General features: G+C 32.6%; 1 protein-coding gene across 1 annotated transcript; it reads right to left on the bottom strand.

Annotated features, from left to right (window-relative positions):
- Positions 1-4,211: 4,211 nt before the first annotated feature.
- LOC111992280 (tobamovirus multiplication protein 2B) lies at positions 4,212-13,069 on the bottom strand. The gene is made up of 6 exons (XM_024024150.2): positions 12,950-13,069; positions 12,060-12,218; positions 5,919-5,984; positions 5,744-5,808; positions 4,907-4,997; positions 4,212-4,561 (listed from the first exon to the last, which is right to left on the bottom strand). Exons 2-6 carry the CDS (start codon positions 12,189-12,191, stop codon positions 4,526-4,528), a joined length of 390 nt encoding a protein of 129 aa, XP_023879918.1. The 5' UTR covers positions 12,192-12,218; positions 12,950-13,069; the 3' UTR covers positions 4,212-4,525.
- Between the last annotated feature and the right edge of the window lie 690 nt (positions 13,070-13,759).

The raw sequence follows: 13,759 nt of genomic DNA, 5'->3' as shown, positions 1-13,759 counted from the left end.
TATGAACAATTATGATAAAATTTGTAATTTTTATATGGTACTAGAAATTTTTTTTATTCTTTTTTATTCATGTACCTTTTATTCCTCTTTTTCCCATGTGGCACGTCAAAATGCAAGTTGAGCCGCAAATGGCTTCCTCCTCCTGACCATCAATTATTATATTATTATTTTTATTATAATATGTACTTTTTAATTACATCCACCTATTTTTTTGCCCCTCCCCCCCAACTCCAAATAAATAGTAGTATAATTAGTACTATAAAAACCAATCTAATTCGAATATCATTTTCATTATGATATACAAAGTTTCAAACACGGAGAAAAATCACCGTAGAATTCAGATTTGTTTTTAACTTTTTATGAATCTTTCCTTTATTTTCTTTACTTTTTGGTATGCTTATGTTTGATCTTTGTCTAGATTCTCTTCTTTTTATTTGTCTTTTACTTCTCTCGGTCCAAATATGTTTACTTTTCAACAATTTTGACTAGGTTGTCCTTTTTTGAGAAAATATAATTTGACTTGGTTTCCTTGCCTAGTTTGGGGTCAATGCTCTTTGGGCTGTTTACGAAAAGAATCATCATCCAAAGTGTTTTTTTCCCCGTAAATCATGATTCAAAGTATTTGTGTTTTTTTTTTTTTTTAATAAAAAAATAACACTTTCTTTTTAATGTCTAGATAAGGTTGAAGCATATGTTCTGCTTTCACATTCGACTAGCAATAGCGTTTTACTTCTTTTTATGTCTAGATAATGGAGTGACAATTCTGGCTCTGCTAACAAATAAAATAAGACACACAATCTAAGTTAGATAACGCAATTATTTATGAGCAGGTCGAAAGTCTTGGCATAATAAAAAATTACCAAGATATATTGAATCAAACTATTGGATATTGCTTGCTGAATATGATTTGTTGTATCGGAACTGCATAGAGGTTTGTATATAAGAGCACCATAATATGTTAACAAATAACAATAGTATCTGTAAGAGTGTAACTATACTTAAAATATATATATATATATATATATGTATATGTGTATATATATATATATATATATAACATTTAAGGAGTTATGATCTACAAATAAACATTCCCAAAAAGAAGTTGTCTTGTATTATATTACTTTGTCAATAATGTAGCATGCACCAACCACAAACATGCCACCTTTGTCTTGTGAATTGTGAAGTTGGTTGTGGCAAATATTAAGAGAAACATTTAATGCAATCAAATTTTATAGATACATCATACATTGTTATCTATAATGATTATTACTCTCTCTGTCCCACTTTTTTTATCTTATTTGAAAAGTCAAACTTTTTAAAGAAACATGATTTATTGTCTTATCTACCTTTTAAAAATGTATAAGTTTCCAAAACTACCTTTAAAAAAATTTATCAAAAAATTGAATTAGTAAATTAATGGGGGTATAATAGAAACATTAGTAAATTAATGACTTTTATTTTTTAAAACATGACAATATTTTGGGACATCTCAAAATGAAATAAATGACAAAAAAAGTAGGATGGAGGGAGTATTATAAAAGATTTATTGGTATTAAGTTATTATACAAATTTTTTAGAGTACAATAATCTCACAATTCAAATGTAATTTTTTCTTTTTGTGTGTGTTCTAATAAGTATTACTGTTTACTAAAAAAAATGTAATTTTTTCTTAGGTTTTAAGTCCAGTGGCACTACCCAACAAAAAAAAATAAATAAATAAAATCTAAAAAAGAAAAAAGAAAAAAAAAACTTATATTCCTATATATGCATTGTCCAGGTTTAGATAACTAGTTTGGGAGATAATATTGAAATATGAGTGTTTGATAAATAACCAAGAATTATGGTCCAATTTGGTTTTGAATTAATTTTAAAAGTACTCAACTTGATTTTGAACTAGTTTAGAATTATATATACTGAACTATATTTCAAAATAATTTTGTTAACGGGATGTTTTAAGGGAATTTGTTCAGAAAATACTTTTAGAAATTTTTTATGAGAAAAGAAAAAAACACAATTGGTTTATTTTTTACAAATTTTTATATTTTTCATAAAAGTGGTATTAAAACTTTTCTAAAATATTTCATTAACTAATGTCCTAAAATCACCAGTTAATTGAACCCAAAATATAAAAATAGAGATAAGTTGTGGTAATTAACAAGAATAAATATGCTAAATATGTGTGTATGTGCATTCCCGAGAGTGCATTTATAAATTACATTTAGTTTGGGACAACGAGATTATCTTTCTTCTACTACTTTCTTACCTTTTGGTATGCATATGTTTGATCTTTGTATCGATTCCCATCTTCTTCTTCTTTTTTTTTTTTTCTTTTTTTTTTTTTTTTTTTTTTTTTGTCTTTTAATTCTCTTGGTCCAAATTACTTTTCAAAAATTTGACTGTGCGTGTTGCCTTGACTAGTTTCGGGTCAATGATCTTTGGACTATTAATGGAAAAAAAATCATAATCCTAAGTGTTTTTTTCCCCGTAAATCATGATCCAGCGTATAATGTTTATTAAAAAAAAAAAAAACTTTTAAAGTCTATTCTTCTTCTCAAAAGAAATTTTTTTTAAAGTCTATTCTACTTTCACATTCAACCAGCAATAGCGTTTTACTTTTCTGGCAAGTAATGGAATGACAATTTTTGGCTCTGCCAAAAAAAGAAAACGACAACAACAAACACAAACACAATCTAAGTTAGACAAGATACATTCAATCAAAGTATTGGATATTGATTCCTGAATATGATTATTTGTTTAATTGTATCTGTACTGCATACATGGTAACAATATTATCTGTAACATTTAAAGATTCATGACTCACAAGGAAAGATTCTCAGAAGGAAATCCAAAAGCAGTAGCATGCACCAACCACAAATATGCCAAACTTGTCTTGTAAATTAATTGTGAAACTGACCGTGGCAAATATTAAGAGAAACATTTAATGCAATCAAATTTATGGATAGTTGGATACGTTGTTATCCATAATAATTATTCTTATAAAATATTTCACTACAAAGTTTAAATGTAATTTTTCTTTGAGTTTTAAGTTCAATGGCATTATTTAGTTAATTAGCTATATATGTACTGAACAGGGAAAAAAAAATACCTACAATATTCGGGTTTAGATTTTAGTTTGGAAGATAAGATTGAAAATGTGAGTGTTTGATAAATAAACAAGAATTTTACTCAACTTTATTTTGAACTAGTTTTGGGTTATATGTGCTTTGCTTAGAAGAATTACATTGTAATTGGCTTCTAAAATATCTAAATATATAAACTAGAGACAGCTCGAATTAATTAGTAATTAATAAGAACAAAGATGCTAAATATGTGTGCATGCATGTGCACCAGAGGGTGCATTTATAAATTACTTTTATTTTGGTATAAGGAAAGCGTGAATAGAGTAGAGTTAGATGAAAATATGTTAATTTTAGGTTAATTCTACTTTACTCCACATTCTTCTTCCTCAATCCAAACAGGAGTGCGTTAGACACCAATTTATTTGATTTTTTGTTGATAATTTTTTGCTAAAAGTTAATTAAAGTATAAAGACGCTTAGAAAAAAAAATTAAAAATCAACATATAAACAAATAAGTTAAAAAAACTGAATTAAAAAAAAAAAAAAAAAAAAAAAAAACTAGTGCAACAAAAAAAGAAAGACATGAGACAAATCTAGTTTGGAGAGAAACCTTTTAAATTTTTTCTACATATTTTTATTATATATGAATTTTGAAATTTAACAATTGGATTGCATGTTCTTATTATATTATTCATACTTACAAAATTTCAAGAAGATCAAAGATCAATAATTGTGTCATCAATAACATGTTTAAATTTGAAGCTTTTATAATAAAAAAATTATACATAAAAAAATAAACTTATTGATTGATTAGTAAATAATATCTAATTTGAACGAAATTTGACATGCATATTAAGAATATAAATAATATAAATAACATGCAATTGAATGGTTAAATTTTCAAAATTTACATTTAATAAAAAAAAAAATCTAATATATGACAAGTTTAGATAGTTCTTCTCCAAATTGTCCCTTCAACGTGCCATCCCAACATTTGTTTTGGGTCGAACTGTCAATTATACAAAGGCGTGCCTGTGTAGTATACCGTGTACGAGAGAGATAATGTGTGTAAAGCATTGGCACCTTTAAATGCAAGTGTAGAACAAACGCGTATTAAGCATGATATTCATGATTCATGATTAAAAATTTACGCATGCATCCATTTCCGACAGATAAACGTGTTTCAAATGCTTGGAGAAATTACAATGGGACAAGTTTGAGGTTACATTCATCGTAGATCAATATCACTAGATGGGGACATGTACAGAACAGGCATTACAAGATGGAACATACTCTTATGTTCATACAAATGACTTCTGGTTAGGTTCAATGTAACCCTCAAAGGTGTCGATCATCCGAAGTAAGATTTAGATAGTCTGCCATCACATCAGTTTCTGCATTGAACTGATATTTCAGTCAGCAAACTGTGCATCAAAGTTCAGTCAACTACGGCATCTTAGAAGGTCTTGCCAACTCATGTTCCTGAAGATTAACCATTAAAGAGAGGGGAAATTGAAACAGGGAAAAGTTACAAATTCTGGGTAAATTTTTTTTAAAGCAAAAGCTGAAAAAATAAACTGTACCAAACAGGCAACAAGTTTCATTTTGGGCATCTATTGAGACAGCTTTCAATGTGAAGAAAAATTGTGCGTTGTGTGACATTTTTTTTTATTGGTAAGTGACATACGCAACAAATGAGTTTTGAACCCACAACCTCAACCTCCACATAACATGTGCAAGGGAGAGCAGGTGCCAGTTGAGCTAAAGCTTATTGGTGTGTGACATGATTTGTAGTTAGTACTCATTAGTCACAGAGTGGGAGAGTACCTCTTGAGAAAGATGAGCTTGAGAGAGAGAATTAAGCTGGAAGCTTTTGATATTTTCAAGTAACTGGATTACGGTTTGTAGATGAGGAACACTGCAGGAAATTATTACTCAAATAAGCCATGAGAACCAAAAATGAAATGCTGTGAACTTAAATACCAGGAGGAAATTAAAAGATATTCCTTCTTTTCTTGCAGTGAAATATTGTGGTTTATGTCCCCACGCAGAATCCAGACATGCAACTAATTCAATGCATTGTAGATGGTACTTTTTCCCCCCTTAATAAGAAGTGGGGGGGTAAGTGTATTTGAACCCAGATTTTAAAAATGTTTCCATTTGATCCATACAACAAATAGCAACAGCCAAGTGGCTGAAGGGTAAAGCTGAAAGACCAAGAGGAAATATGCGGCCAGGATCTTCATGGATCCTCAAAATAATACTTCTTTCTGACAGACCAAGTCTGGAGGGTAAAGCTGAAAGACCAAATTATTCTTCTTTCTGCGAGGATCGTCATGGATCCTCAAAATACTGTGTTTCCATATTCAAAGCTGGTAAAAATTAACGGATGTCCTAAGAGTATTGATTTAGGAGATATTTTTAAAAACTTTTTATGGGCAAAGAAAAAAGTAATTGATTTTTTGACAGCTTTTTAAAATTCCCATAAAAGTGGTATCAATTTTTTTTTTAAATTACCTATTAACAAATGCCCTAAGGGAGACTACAACACATACTTACATGTTTCTAGTAAAGTGAGAATGACTTTAGAGTTATTGATGTATTAAAGGCCAGTTAAGACTAATAATAATCTGAAATAACAAGGTCATACTACATGAACACAACCTTTGTAATCCGTTCTCCATATGTGCATCCAAGGATGAAATTACTCGAGGCATCTGCTCTAAAGCCTGCAGCAAAAGATGAGAGAAATGAAAAGATCAGAACTACAGGTATTTTTTAAAGAAATCCTACACTTGTAAAAAATGATATCCTACATTTGTGCAGCAGATCTACATACTTGCCCAGTATTCTTGATTGTAGAGGTTTTTGCCAAAAGGTTCTTTGGAAGCTTTATCAGTTGGGCCTGCAGATGTGATCATAGATAATTTGAGTAACCATGAAGATAGACCATGAAGGAATATCAATTGGTTTTTGACAATCTAAGAAGCTGCAAGAAGCATCTATCTCATTTAAATGGCTCATGAAAAAAAGACAGTAATTTGTGTGTCATGTATCATTATATTGAAAGGAAATATTACACCACAGACTGATATGAATTTATCAACTGAAATGCGGATCCTTCTTATTTTCTTTCCATAGTACTAGTAGATCATAGTTTTTCTATTAGTTAACCAATGTTGCATAAGTTTTATAAGTTTCATACCATACTTTATTATTAATAACCACCTTTCCCATCATTCCAAGAACTCTAAATCTAAATTGCAAAAAATCTTGAATTGGCAGTTCAACTTAACATGAAAAGCAGTTTGTTTTCACACATGATTAAAGTTAGACCCACCAGAACAGCTTGTGTGGCATTATTCCTTCTATTTAAAAATATCAACTAAGAAAGGATTCTAACATAGGCTATTATGTGCAAGATAACAGAGTACAAGAGGATTCAACCATTTTAAGTCTGAATTGAGCTACAAAAGTAACAAGAAGCACTAACAGGTGATAATTCAACTTGTACCACCAATGTATAGGGATAACAATGCATACAATGAAGGTTCTTCAAAGAAAAGTTATTAAATTAAAAGAGTATTTATGTGTGGAAGCAAAAAATAAAAAATTCTCTCTCTCTCTCTTCTTATAATTTTTATTTAATAAATGAGAAAAATATTATTGAAAAACTCAGTTCAAACACCAACACGCAGCTTCAATGCTGCATATGAAGCAGAGGACAAGAAAGCATAAAAAAAACAAACAACTTTGCTAAGATCCTCCACCCTAAACCCTTTGCAAACCAGACTCAAAATTAATTGTAAACAAACAAGGGAATACCGAAGAGCCCATTTACAACCAACACTAACTGCCTGGATTATACTTTCCTCTGTTTGATCTGGCCAGCATGCATTCTTTCCCAAGTCTACACAGAACTAATTGGAAGCTTTTACCATTAGGGTCCATTTGGTTGGGGAGAAAAATGGAGTGATTAGTGGGGAGAAGAGAAAATGGTGGGGATGTGTATTTGGTTGAAGGGAGTGATTTTTTTTTTGTGGGGGGGAGGGGGGACAAACTGTTTTCTCCCTGGGCTCACTTTTTGTGAAGAGAGTTTTCTCCCCAAATTGAGGAGAAAATAGGCTTAAGATAGGAAATTACCCATCTGCCCCTCTCCCCTCTTCACGTTCAGTTTTTATTATTTATTTTTGTAAACTATTTTTTTCTGTATAAACTATTATTATCATTTTTTTTAATATAATATGGGCATGAGAGTAAATTACTCAAACAATATTTTTTATCCTCTCATTTTTCTTCTCAACAAAACAAAAAAAAGGCACTCCTCCACTTTTCCACCTCCAATCAAACAAATATGAGGGAAAACTAAAATTTTTTCTATACCCCTAATTTTCCATCCCCATCATTTTCTATCCTCCCACTTTTCCATTCCCCAACCACCCTTAAGATTCTGCAGGCCACAATTAACAACACCAACTTAGCAATATTTAGGACTAGTGACCTGACAACATCACATAATCTCTTTCCAAATTCTCCTTTTAAACGAACACTGAAAAAAATGGGATTCCTGCTCTCCAAGAAGGCACTACAAAATACACAATTTATGTCTCCATTGTATCCCCATCGAAGGAGCCTATCTCTAGGGCTAACCTGTTTCTAAGTGCTAAACACCCGATAAAGGGCATGCTAAGGGATGGCTAAAGGGAACCAAACCAACCTCCACCAATTAACCACAGGAGGCTTGGATAGAAATCCTTCCGGGTTTCAGCATGACTAAAATCTAGCATAATTAAAAACCACCCAAATAGATTCTCCAAAAAAAAAAAAAAAAAAAGAGAGAGAAACCACCCCAATAGGCTGATCCACATCTTCTAGCTTAATTAGATATAATTTTCTTTGGATGGAGACTAAGTCATCTGGCCTTGCATGATTTCAACACCAGTCAGAACCCTTCAACACACAGCAAACTTAGCATCCATGTTGCTAGCAGAACCATATAGTGCTATGTATCCATATTTTTCATATGCCCCCATCAGCATGCCACCAATCATGCCTAAGGAAAATAAGGATCCCGTCCCCAACTGAAACTTCAGATAAGGTCTAGCAAGGCTCCTCAAGCTTAGGATCTTCCTCCAGCCCCAGGTACACAATTGAGGGACCCTAAAAACTTAAAAGCTCTTACCCTTTAGGATGTTATAGTGCACCCAGGTCTCACATAAAGAACCTGCTTGTACAAACAAATTCTAATTATGCTTTAGAACGGCTGCCTTATTCCATTCCTCTATCCTTTTCAACCCCAAACCTCCTTTCATTGGCACACAATCCAAGCCCAAAACAACTGTAGCACCCCAACATACTTCTCTCAACTTTTCTACAAAAAGCTACTGAATTCTTGCTCAATAGATTTTACAAACTTCTAGGCAGTTCAAACAACTAGCCAAATAAACTTGGATTTCTATAGAATACTGATTGAAGGAGCTGAGGTCTTCCTGCTGAGAGACTTTTAGCTGTCCACCATAATTTTATCAATCAGAGGTGATCATGAAAGCTCAATCTCCCTGATATTAATGGGTACCGAAAAAGCAACATGCTTTCCTTGTACTCCTTGACACTTAGCTGCATAATCATAGTAAAAGCCTCTATTGCAATTGCAAATAGGTAAGCGCACAAAGAATCACCTTGCCTAAGCTAGTTCCTCCCTTTAAAGTAGCCTACTAGACTCCAATTGAGAGCAACATAAAATTTTGGTGTGGTAATGGATTTCTTAACCGTGCAGAAGGAGAACCTTTGGTGATATCACATCTTCTGATTGCCAACGATATTCTCATCTTTTGTAATGCCAATGTTGATCAAATCTGGAGATTAAGTTGTATTCTAATTTCCTTTGAAGTAGTTTCAGCTCTTAGAGAGAATTTGTGAGAGATGGTACCCGGAGGAGGAGTAGAAGACCATGAGATATTGGCATAATCTTCTGGGCCGCAAACTTGGACCACCTTTTTTTTTTTTTTATAAGTAAGACCTTATTGAAAAAACAGAAAGAGTGCAATGAATCAAAGTACACAGGCAGTGTACAAAGGATAAAGAGAAATCAAACAAAATGGTGCTTGAAAAATTCAACTATCAAGTAACTCAGATAAAGAGGCAAAAGTAAAAGCACCTAAATCATTTATCCACTCAAACAAAGTATCACAACTTCCAAAGAAATACTTAGGATTACATTTGTGAGCTCATTTTAAGGCAAAGGAGATATGAGATGGTATTCAAGAAAGAATGGAAAAATCCTTAGCACGTTGAAGAAAATGTATACCTATCAAAAGGAAGGTGGCTCACTCTGATTAAATATACATTTTCTAGTTTACCAACTTTTTTTTCTATCACTCTTTCATTTGCCAGTGGGAGTGGCTAATAAGATGGAAAAAAATTCTAAGGGGGTTTTTTATGGGGTGGTATTGATGAAGATCACAAGTTTTACTTGGTGAATTGGTAGATTGTGTGCACACTTAAACAATTAGGGGATCTAAGGATTAAAAAAGCTAATGGTTGCAGCTATATGTAGAGGCATTCCTTTAACCCAGTCTTACTTCCCTCGGAGAAGTTTGTAGAAGCCTAAAGTCCCTACTAAGGTGGCCTTTTTGCTTTGGACTGCGGCTTTGGGGAAAATCCTGACTATCGATAGCTTTAGGAGGAGATGGGTAATTGTCATAGACTAGTGATGTATGTGGAAGTCAGCTGAGGAAACTATTAACCGTCTGCTTCTTCATTGCCCTGCTGCGCAAGAACTTTGGAGCGTGGTGTTCATTTTGTTAGGGGTATTGTGGGTTACACCAAGGGGCATGCTGGATCTATTAGCAAGCTGGCAAGCCAGGTTTGGTAGAGGCAATAGGGTGATTTGGAATGTGACCCCTCATTATCTTATGCGGTGTCTATGGCGTGAAAGAAATGCTAGGGTCTTTGAAGGATGCAAAAAATCCATTCCAGATCATAAGTTTTCCTTCCTCAAAGCTTTATTTGAGTGGATGAATGCTTCCTCTTTATTTTCTTTTGCCACTGTGCTTGAGATGCTTGATAGTTGTATGTTTTATGCTTAACTTTGGTGTACTTTTGTACACATCCTGTGTACATGGGTTGCCCCTGTGTGTATTTTTGATGAAATATTTACTTGAGGATGCAGATGATCTATGGAGGAAGGTAATAGATATCAAATATGGCATTGCCTAGGGTGGTCGGTGTTTGAATGCTGCAAGGGAGACTTATGTAGAGTGCTTATGCAAACATATTAGGCACGGTTGGGACAGCTTTGTTAAATTTGCAAGATTTGAAGTGAGAGATGGAAGCAGGATCCGTTTCTGGCATGAATGGAGATTTAACTTTTAAAGAAAGTTATCCTGAGCTCTTCATGATTGCAAGAAATATAGAAGCTTGGTTGTCTACTACATGAATCCCTCAAATGGAGGAATACATTGGACTCCCTTCTTTCTTTTCAGTTCTTCTTTTATAAACTCCTAAATACAGCAGAGAAAATACATTGTATTCAAATCCATTCTTTTATGAACCATCCATTCCATTCCATTTCATTTCATCCTTTTAAAAACTCCACAACATAGTGCACATGCAAGTGTCTCCTAATCCTAAATTCCAATTATCTTCTCTTCATTTCAACGCCTACGAGATAGCCACAGAGCCTTTTGGTCCACTCCAATTTGGAAGATCAATGGTCATTACAGCAACAAGGGACCATCCATTGCATTTACTTAAAAGGTAACTTCTTATCCAGTTTCCAAAGTGGAGGAAGTAAGTTGTCAAAAAGCTGCTCATATATTATCTAAAAATATTTGGCGCCACACAGTTCAACATTTCTTTTATATTACATGTATCGTTCCAGTATTTTTTTTTCCTTTTGTTGAATACATTTGTATTTTTTTTTTACATTACCTAAACATTTTATCTAAAAGTGGGATGAAATTGTTTCCATAGCAGCCTTAGAACAAACATCAGACCATAACAGCACATCAAATGACCCAATTATACAATTAAATGTTAAGCATTACAATAACATTCCATAAGGAGACCCAACCAGCCTTAGAACTACTATTACTGAAGGGCAGAATCCGCAAACCCCCATTTGCAGTAAAGCTCTAAGTTAGTGCTGGATCTAGCAAATGGTTGGCGGCCCTCTTAACAAATCTTGACTTATTTTCAAACGAGGCTCACAATGTGGTCTTCAGAATAAATCAGCCCTTGGAAAATGATTGCATTCCTATAAGTATGACCCCAGATGTGATAAACATTAGACAGCTACACTAAATCCCAATTTGCTGCATACAGATTTCAAGGATTTACCTTTGCAATGCTTCTCTGCCCACTCAACAATATTGTCCCAATCATCCCCTGTGAATTCTTGACAGCACCAGTATTTCTCCACCTTTTTTTTGTGGACACACTTTCATGTCCTTTTTTTTTTTTTTTTTTGGATAAGTCACTTTCATCTCCTTTTTCAAGCTAACTAGCAGCTCTTTCTGCCTCATCTGCCTGTCAACCAGGTCATGCCAGTTCATGACTTCACATACATCTATTGGGAACCAATTCTAAGTGTTTTCAAACTGTATCAAAGTAACACTTATTCCTCTTAATTAAAATAAATGAAAAAATACATTGCAGTCTACTTGGTCCATATTGATTCAACAAGACAATTTCCAGAATTTCTCCATCCTAAAAAGCTTAATTTGTTTTCCACAATGCTATTCTCCTCAATTACAAGAACTTAAAAAATCAGAAAGCATAACATCCAATAACAAAATTCTGACTTTTTTGCATATTCAATCAATCTTTAAAACTTAAGCAAAACCCAGATGGAAAAACAAGTTTACTTATAAAATACACAACAAACCCATTTCACCACCATGTACTAAAAGCATCAAGAATGAAACAATTCAATTGCACAAAGCACATATCTATATTTAGAGGGACAGAGAGTGTGTGCCTGAGAAACAGACGATTGCTGCATGAGGTGGAGGAGATTGGAGGTGGACTGAACGGCCTGAGAGATCTGATCGGCTACCATGGCTTTGGCCGTACCTTCTCTGCTGCTCCCTCTGCTTGTTGAGCTTGCCATTATTGCTTGTTTACATTACAAAATTTTCTGCAATAGAGTTGTGCTTTATTTAGAAAAACTAGCCGCTTGTTTGAAGAGTGTTCATACCTCTTTTCCTTTTTTTTTTTTTGGTTTGGGCATTGAGGTGTTTGGGTGAAAAAATAGAAATCTAGAATTTATTTTTCACAACAAAGAAATAAATTTAGTAATTTTTTTTTTTTGCTTTCAATTAGTACAGTGCTAACTTCAAAGAATATCTTTATTAGTTATAATTTTATCACATGATTTTTTTTTCCTTCCAATGCTAAATATTTTACGAGAAAGATTAACGTTAATTGTTAAAGAAATAGATCATTAAGCAGAACCGAACCCTTGAACTCAACTCTTGAAACATGTGTTGATACATATACATACACACACACACACACACCAAATTCGATGTAGTAATCCTGGAAATGTTTCCATTGAATTCAAAAGCATGGAGATATTATCCACAATGTACGCCATAGATAAATGTAAATCACAATTCTACTAACAAATGTGCCGCCAAACAATTAGGAAAGAAATAAATGACAAAAACAGCAACAACAACAACAACAACGAAAATAATACTATTAAAAAGAAACAGGAATCTAATTCTGAGGCCCATGAACTCCAAAAAATATGATACATACCGACATTGATGATCGTACCTTAGCAAACCAAACATGAAGTATCTCAAAACATGGATGAATCAAATAGGGGAGAGAGAGAGAGAGAGAGAGAGAGAGTTATTTAACCTAATCGGCTTTGTCCGTGGCTGGAGAAAGAGACCGAGGAAAATCCAGCATAGGCTGTAGGAGAAAATTTTTTTTTTAACGAGAGAGAGAGAGAGAGGGTTTTTTAAAAGAGAAGGACAGTCGAAAATGTAATGTTATAATTATACTTAATAAATTAAATATTATTATTTATTATAAAAATCGATCTATTGAATTGTATATTCTTTAGACTTTTAATATACATGTCAAATTTTATATCAATCAGATATTATTTATTATATGATCTTTAAAGTTATATTTTATGCATCATTTTAAACTATAAAAACTTGTAATTTAAACAATTTATTGATGATATAATTATTCATTTCTAATTTTTTTAAAAATTTTGCAAGTACAAAGGATATAAGAAGAATATGTAATCTAACAATGAATTTGTCAAAATTCATATTTAATAAAAAAATATTGAATAAAATTGTAGTTTAAGGCTACAACTAATTTTGTAGCTGAACTTTGTTTTTCAAAAAATTTCTTGATTAATTATGTTGGTTCTTGATTGATTAAAGTTGGTTCTCCTAACCCTTTCCTAACTATAGTATTAAGGTTTCCTTTCTCTCCTGGGAAAAGACGATTGGTTCTCTTTGTTACCAATAAGTTTCTTACTAGTGGCTAACCTATCTATTGAATAAGTTTCAGCAATAAGACTATATGATTATGTTTTTTTATGGTTTATTTATATTAAACTTCTCGTTTTCTCTACTAAATTAACTCATTTGACACTAAAATTAAAAAACTTAGATTAGATAAGATACGTGGCGCAAAATAAAACTCTAA

This window comes from Quercus suber, unplaced genomic scaffold (genome assembly GCF_002906115.3).
Source record: "Quercus suber isolate HL8 unplaced genomic scaffold, Cork oak 2.0 scaffold_59, whole genome shotgun sequence".
In the NCBI taxonomy this organism is placed as follows: Eukaryota; Viridiplantae; Streptophyta; class Magnoliopsida; order Fagales; family Fagaceae; genus Quercus; species Quercus suber.
This window is presented reverse-complemented; position numbering and strand designations above follow the sequence as displayed.